The sequence below is a fragment of the Mizuhopecten yessoensis genome, unplaced genomic scaffold (assembly GCF_002113885.1).
Source record: "Mizuhopecten yessoensis strain PY_sf001 unplaced genomic scaffold, ASM211388v2 scaffold9109, whole genome shotgun sequence".
NCBI lineage: Eukaryota > Metazoa > Mollusca > Bivalvia > Pectinida > Pectinidae > Mizuhopecten > Mizuhopecten yessoensis.
Window position 1 is genome coordinate 78,804 of NW_018407883.1, and position 8,597 is coordinate 87,400.

The 8,597-nt window shown below is 37.1% G+C and overlaps 1 protein-coding gene across 1 annotated transcript in view; it reads left to right on the top strand.

Moving 5' to 3' along the window:
* The first annotated feature begins 1,792 nt into the window (after positions 1-1,792).
* The window catches only part of LOC110457333 (platelet-activating factor acetylhydrolase-like), a 34,648-nt gene continuing 27,843 nt past the window's right edge, over positions 1,793-8,597 (top strand). The window contains exon 1 of the mRNA XM_021508555.1: positions 1,793-2,434. Within this exon, the coding sequence (XP_021364230.1) occupies positions 2,240-2,434 (195 nt within the window). The 5' untranslated portion in view covers positions 1,793-2,239. The remainder of the gene's footprint in view (positions 2,435-8,597) is intronic.

The window sequence follows — 8,597 nt, forward strand, 5'->3', positions numbered from 1 at the left end:
GAGCCACAAAAAGAATCCCGCAACTTAAGGACATGTCGTACACCAACAGATTACGGAAATTGGGACTACCAACACTAGAATACAGAAGGGAACGTGCAGATATGGTAGAATTATACAAAATACTGAACGGGATTGACATCTTCAAACGACCCGACATGTTTGCACCACCGGAAGTAAACCCCAAAAGGGGGCACTCTAAAAAGCTCTACAAAAAAGCATTCCGATTAAACATCTGCAAAAATGTCTTCAGTATGGCAAGCCAAGTTGTCATTTATGCATGGAGCAATGTTGATCCAGTACTTAACCAAATTATATAATATATCTCATAAAGTATATAAGATCTCTTATTAAAGATATAAGATATCTCATATGTTTATAAGATATCTCATAAACTTAGAATAAGATATCTTATATAATTTGGTTAAGTACTGGATCAACATTGCTCCATGAATAAATGACAACTTTTTGCTTGCCATAGTCTTCAGCAACAGAGTTGTCAACACATGGAACAACCTTACAGAGGAAGTAGTTTCCGCAGAAAACATCAACACGTTCAAGCATCGACTGAACAAGCACTGGAATACTCACCCCAGGAAATTCAGTGCTTCCTTTTATAAAACAGTGAACATTACGTGTACATAAACTGTAAATAAACTTTACATATTAAGCATGCGCGCAACCGGAAGTGAAGGCGTTTAAAGTAAACGCGAATAAAGCAAAATGAAGAGGCATCGCAACAATCTCTATCGAGATTTCCAATGATGGAAGATTACTATGATTACTATGATCTATTATCTTGTGCAATATATCATGTCTTGTGTTTTATCTTACCTTAAATTTTGTCTAACCCGGTGTCACAGGTTTTAATCGTTTTTGCATATATCACATTATTACGATTGCCTGGTTAAAGCTTCACGCTAGAGTCGCTTTAAAATCTCAGTTATAGCACGGGAAAAGATTGCTTTCTAAGTCCGTGGTCATAGTGATGGAACGCGAAACGGAGGACGCTGGTTCTATCCCCGACAAAAACAACAACATAAAATTATCTTGATTTCTAGATGCATATTAGATGATTATGTATCTTTTATCTTATCGCTCATTTTATCTTGTAAATCCTCTCGTATATAACCCTTTCACCCCTACCATCCCTGATGATTCCTAGAGAGACGAAACAGATTATTTTTGTCATACATTACAGTATTTTATACACTGAGTACTGTAGGCCATCACAATTAAGTAAGCATGATGTTATAACATATTATATTGCATCTTATCTTGTATTTTAATTTGCATCTTATCTTTAGTACTAGTTTCTATCTTTGGTCTTAACTAGGTCTTATCAGAGACGTATAATACATTATACGTCTCTGGTCTTATCTTGTATCTTGTGTTTTGTTTTGTTTTACTACGGACTTAGATAATCTAATTCCGTGGTTTTACCGACTACGTCAGCCTTTTGATACATCCGTTCCGTAAAAAAAGTAAGTTTGCCCCCCCCCCCCATCCCTCCCTCAAATGTACATTATTGTGATATGTTCAATGTGGGGACTGCAGATTTAGCCTATGAATACATGGTCTCAGTTTCCTTATTAAGGAAATTCCTTTAACTTCAATTTGTCTAATAATGGACACAACGGCATTTGAGAAAATCGTTATTTCCATGTCCCTGCTCTATATAAGAATGTGCTAAGGACTGGTAAAGTTATATATGAGGGACGTAACGTTAGAGCTTTTACTAGTTATGTACACGTCACATTTAAACACAAATTCAAACTGACTTTGTTTCAATAAGGGTAGATAAAGATTGTGCAGCCTAGCGTCGTAATGTGTAGAAATATCCCGTGGCGGGCCTCAATCGAAAAAAAGTGCCAATAGGTGCGTTCGGAAGGTGAAGGAATTCTTGAGGTCAGAGGTCACCATGCGCTGTCAAGCCGTGGATACGGGAAGCGTGTTAGGCCCCTAACATAAACATATATCCACACTGCTGTCGGGGCTCGGGATTCCCTCAAAGCCTGGGCGTGGTCACTTTTACCGTCGGGAAAGCCGCAAAAGTGGACAGCATTGATATTTAATTGGCAAATATTACCACTATAATGCCAATGTAAGGTGCGTGTCAACAGGCTGAACGTCTGTGTGTATTTTCTCATCAGTTTGGAGCGCGGAAGTGTTATACGGGGATATTGTGTTGTCTGCCTTCATTGAACCAGCTTGTGGACAAGGTAAAGGAACCTGCGGTGAAATGGGGAAGATTGACAACTTTATTCAGTCTGTCCCTCTTACTCTGGACCTCGGGGAAAAGATTCGGAAACATTTACCCCCCGGCACAGGGGAGTATTCTGTTGGATGTCTGGACTGTGATCATACCTCGGATCCTCTATCGGACACAGGGGCATTGTTTCGTCTATATTATCCAATTGAAAAGACAGATATTATTGTAAGTATTAGCGTGATATTGTTGCATGTGACTTAATACATCGTGTAGGATCTTGTTTTGACTTATCATGAAATCACAGAATTATCTAAGTCCCGTGCTGAAATCCAATATTTTTGCATATTACGCCTACATTTTTGTGTATTTCTGTCAACTTTTCAGTTAAAAACAAAACTGTTTGAACCGTTTATGCCATGTAGTATATACATAAACTTTTAAACTTTAAGACATTAAATTCATGTAATACAATTAATCAATTAAATACCATTATTAAATTAGTGCATAATTAAATAGTATCTCTCTGGCTAACTCTACAATATTCTGGTGCATAGATAGCTTGGTACACTTGTACTTATATTTTTATAAAGAATACAAACAAATAGGAGTATAATTTTACATGATGTTTTGAGTTTTAAGTGATATTTCCAGCTTTATTACATACCTGGTAAATCTTACAGTAAAACAGTGATCATGATATATACAACCAGTTTTCAGGCCATGATGCAACACAGCATTGTGTATTTCACACCGATAGCACAATTACAATATAACCACAGTAGCCAGATTGTTACCAGCTGAGCAAATCAAAAAAGTGAAACCTGAGGGACATATATTTTATTATATACATCTGATCTCTGGCGAAGCTGAAGAATGTTTTTTTTGCCATTTTAGAGCTATTTTAATTTATACTATGATAATAAACATTAATTCATACTTGCCAAGTTTTTTTTAAATTTCCATGGGGATTCTGAATGCTCAAAATCAACACCTAAATAAAATGTATAAATATGTATACCCCTTAGAGACAATAGTTTCGAAATTGGGAGTCTCCCTCCTAAAAAGCGAGATCGGGTTGGCAAGTATGTTAATTATTATTCCGTCCTGGACATCTACCATTGTTGGTCTGTGAAGTTTTTGGAAAACAAATTGAACATCAGTTAAAGAGGAAATGATTTGAATGTGTAATGTGTAATGTTTTGTCGAAAAGATCATATGAAATGGTCAATTGAAAATTTAACAACTGTATGTATCTGTATGTAGTAAGACCTATACATGAAAAAGATCTCGGATTGCACAAGTGCATTGCACCTATGGATATATTTCACAAGGGCTTCACCCTGAGTGCAGTATACAATTGTACAATAAACAGGTTGACTACATATGTGTTGTACATTGCCTTTGTTTATATGGTACATTATATTTTGAAGTTTACTGTCGTTATATAAGAGGGTGACCTACGGGCAACTTTAAAGTGCAGTCTCACTGAAATGTCATAAACTGGACAGGTAGTATGGTAAACTATTCCCGCTCACATTATACTAGCTGACTCAAGACTGGTCACGATCACGTTTTACTGACAATGGGTAACTAGTGCTTCACAGCTGAACATTATGCAGGGATCACAATAAGTACAAGTTTTAAGGATTTTATTTGACTTGGTTGCGGAACAAAACAAAAAAACTTCTTCACAGGGGTAAATGCTCAACACTAAGGCGAAAAACAAGGTATTTAAGTGTTGTGAATGTCCAATCAATTTGCCTAAAGCAAATGAATGTTTTAGATCAGCCTCACAGCACAGGTGTTCAATGCAACCCTTTAGGCCTATATAGGTGTCTGGCTGTCCAGTGAGTGTTTATTTATATTTCCTGTTACATATAAAGACATGAGCTAATGTGCTGACGATATTACCTGTACTTGTAATGTATATACCTGTTGCCCTCGGGCAGTTCACAAGATGTCCGGTGGTCATGACCTTACAGGCATTTTATCTTATGGTCAGTGGCATGGTCACCACTGGTCAGGCTGAGGTAGAAATATTGGTCACATGGTTGTAGTAAAAAGTCAATTTCGTAACATTTTGTCATGTTACGTTATTAGCATATATATATATATTTATATCCTTCAACTAGAAAAAAAGTCATCTTGAAAGAACTGCAGAGCCCAAATTTCCATAGACAGCTATCGTATTACACATATACAGAGGTGACCTCTACAGTGACACAGTGTGAAGTGTCAGGCTAAAACGTTTTCTGGATGCAAATTTTTTTACCTGCAAAAATGTATCATAGAATATGAAAGAAATTGAGGTTGGGTATTAGGAACGAGTGTAGATTATTATGGTTATAAGTTTAGATCGTATTTATGGGTGATTATTTGGTCAATTATGGCACCTGTATAATATTTGATTGAACTTTACAATTTGAATCTCCACCGTTGATACAGAGATTGTGTTACTTGGTAGTTAATGTATAACACTTCTAGAGAACTTCGACAGAGGCCATAGGAACACTTACGGTAACATACAGGTCTGATCCAAATATTCTCCTTTTATACATCTGGCTTGCTTAAATTAGATTTTCATGCTTTTCTGATATACATGGACATACCTTGGTATATAGTAAGCTAATAACATCAAATGCAGCTAAGAGCAATATGCATGTTCCTCGTAATAGATTGGACATGATATACATGTGTAGACTTCAGAGACTTAGAATTTCATCATAGCTAACGTTTGATCAATGAGAAACAGTATAAGAGTAGCAATATTTTGGCTAGAACGTTTCAGTTTGTGTGTAAGAAGAATTCTGCACTGACTGACAATATTAATCACAGTGGAAGAATTTACTTTTAAAGGAACTTTGTTTTTATAATCTTGTAACAAAATTCTTCATGAAAATATAGTTTGATACTCCTTATGGAAAATTCATGTCAAGAAATTGTTAAGAGACAATGTTTTCTTCACTTGGCATTCTTAGTCAGTAATGAAGAAATGTTGAAGCTAGGTGAATTTTTGTAAACAGATACGTTTTACAGCCATGGAGAGAAGGTATATTCACATATATCGTACAGCTAACGTCTTTGGAATACAAATACAGGCATTTAAAAAACACATCTATTCAGGACAAATTTATTCAGTTTTCTTTTTTTTACTCTATGTTCATCAGTGCTTATTAAAAGCTGGTTGCTTGAAAAAGTTAAACCTGCTATTCATTGATTAACTTTGAACGAGCTTAATGCTAATTTTTTCAGAATATGTACAGCATGTACATGTACATGAACATTCAACTGTCTTTCTTTTCAGGTCAATCACCTATTACAAAACTAATTAAGTGAGAACTGCACTGATTTAATTCCTGGATATGACAGACACCTGCTATGAAATTCTTCCGTCAGAGTGTGAGATTTTCAGGAGGCTGGGATAGCTATAAAGATTTCATTACAGCAATTTTATAGGTTTAAGTTGTATGAGCCAACTGTTCTCTCCCACAAAGTTATGCCGAAGCTGTATATATATCTCTTAGGCCTCATTCTCAGTATCTCCCGTTGCAGAACCCCCTAGCCTCCTTCTGTGGAAACTACTATCCCCAACCCTTCTGTAGAAACTCCCCTCCCCTATCCAACTCCTTCTGTGGACCCCATTTCCCTATATATGCCTCCAACTCCTTTTTGGACCCCCCCTCCCCCCCACACAAACCTCCCTCCGACTTCTGTTCTCTCAGTGGACCCCCTCCCCTCCAGAAGGACTCCCCTCTACCATTTATCAAATTTAGATCATTATAATCCCCAGTAAAGCTCCTGTTACATCCTGAGGGCTGATCCTCAGTATATTTACATACCATGTGCTTAATGCATCATGATCGTTATCCGAGTCGGACATCTGTGTGATCTCTGTCCAGCCATCATATGTACACACACACACACACACATATATTTATGTTTACTGTAAATATTATATATCCTAAGTGACATTGGACTAAAACATTTCACACAAACTTATCAATTTTCACTAATATCCTATTATTCACCTTTTATTTAATCATTGAAACTTACAGAACAGCAAAGAAGGAGAATTGCTGCATTACACTCAATACTTTGTACTACAGGCCTTCCCTTCACTCTTGGCCCCTCAAACACACGTTCCTATGTCTTACTCATATAAATGTGAAACATTCTATATTACAAGTGGAGGTTCCGCTGGCTAGTCACATGACCTATGTTGCTATGGGTGATAAGGGGTACTTATTATTGGTATGAGATAGGCCTACAAGTTTTTCCACTTTCAGTAAAATTCATAATGAATTATATTACCAGATGTGTTTCTTTACAATTACAATATTTGTATAAACCTAGAAAGATGTCTAATTCAGCTTTAGTGATAGCATGCTTGTCCTTCACTAAGAGCTGGCTTTGATTCTTGATTGGAGGTGAAAAATATATATTGGGTCATCTGCCCGACCATGTGGGTATTTCTGGGTACTCCATAACTACAGTTGCCCCCTGTGCACTAGCTATTATCTGTCGAGCTTTGAATGAGTGATGATACATCAGTTGATAGAACTTGTTACATAATTGCAGTGTTTTTGTTACCTGAATTTTACAACAGCCTGGTCCTTTATACTTATGAATTAGGAAAATATAGCATTATTTGTATTAAAATTTGGAATATATTCCTCAGCTTTTTAGTCATTTTGGGAAAATAAGGCACTTTGTAGCTAGGGGAAACAGCCTGTAATGATTCGGCTGTAAAACAGAGCAAAACAAAATCACTGAATTGATGTGAAATAAAGTTAAATTTAATTTTGATACGTACATTTAATTAAGCCACAAAATGTACAATCGGATGTTAAATTGATAAGGTTTGATCACAATTCTTCCTATTTAGCCAGATTAACTAATTACTATTGGTTCAATCGGGTAATTTTCTTCCAAAGAGGATCAATACACATGCATGTGAACATGATTGTGTTTTAGATATAAATAATGTCAAAGTGACATTTTTTGACACTTTTATTTGATCTTATAATTCAATTTCAAAGCTAAGCTGCAACAAGGCAAAAGACGCGGATGATGACATTCACTTTGACTGTTGCTTGTAGACATATATATGCACAAATACGGATTGATTAAACTATAATAATATATCGACTCTGTGATTCTCCGATCAATTACGAACCTAATCTACAGCAACTATACATGTATGCAACAAACATGTATACTCAAAACTTCAAAAGGCATGTATGCATATCATTGATAAAAGAATTCAACATGTTAAAATCAATTCCAGATTGGATGCATGTATGTCTGTGAGCTATCATGTCAGGATATACATCCATGACAATAAGAAATGAAAACCTTTTGATCATTTATATATACAGACCTGTATACACATATATTTGCTCTACATTTGATGCTGGCAAGATTGAATCACAAAGAATCCGATTCCTGTTGCTAAAAGCTACTGATCAATATTAAACTCGTTAGTGTGTACCTGTACTATTGTTATTTACCTGTTCTGGAAATGATTCACCTGAGAACAAAGAGCGTCAATATCCATTGTGTGACATCTGTAATTATCATATTGCTCCCAAGGAAGTCAGCAGGCGATGACAGCAAATATAGACGGACAATATGGGTGAAGGAAGGAGGAAAACAAGGTAGACAAACGGTAGGGGGAAGGAAGGACGAAAACAAGGTAGACAAACAGTAGGGGGAAGGAAGGAGGAAGACAAGGTAGACAAACGGTAGGGGGAAGGAAGGAGGAAGATAAGGTAGACAATAAGTAGGGGGAAGGAAGGAGGAATACAAGGTAGACAAACGGTAGGGGAAGGAAGGAGGAAAACAAGGTAGACAAACAGTAGGGGGAAGGAAGGAGGAAAACAAGGTAGACAAACAGTAGGGGGAAGGAAGGAGGAAAACAAGCTAGGCAAACGGTAGGGGAAAGGAAGTAGGAAAACAAGGTAGACAAACGGTAGGGGGAAGGAAGGAGGAAAACAAGGTAGACAAACAGTAGGGGGAAGGAAGGAGGAAAACAAGGTAGACAAACAGTAGGGGGAAGGAAGGAGGAAAACAAGGTAGACAAACGGTAGGGGGAAGGAAGGAGGAAAACAAGGTAGACAAACAGTAGGGGGAAGGAAGGAGGAAAACAAGGTAGACAAACGGTAGGGGGAAGGAAGGAGGAAAACAAGGTAGACAAACAGTAGGGGGAAGGAAGGAGGAAAACAAGGTAGACAAACGGTAGGGGGAAGGAAGGAGGAAAACAAGGTAGACAAACAGTAGGGGGAAGGAAGGAGGAAAACAAGGTAGACAAACGGTAGGGGGAAGGAAGGACGAAAACAAGGTAGACAAACAGTAGGGGGAAGGAAGGAGGAAAACAAGGTAGACAAAC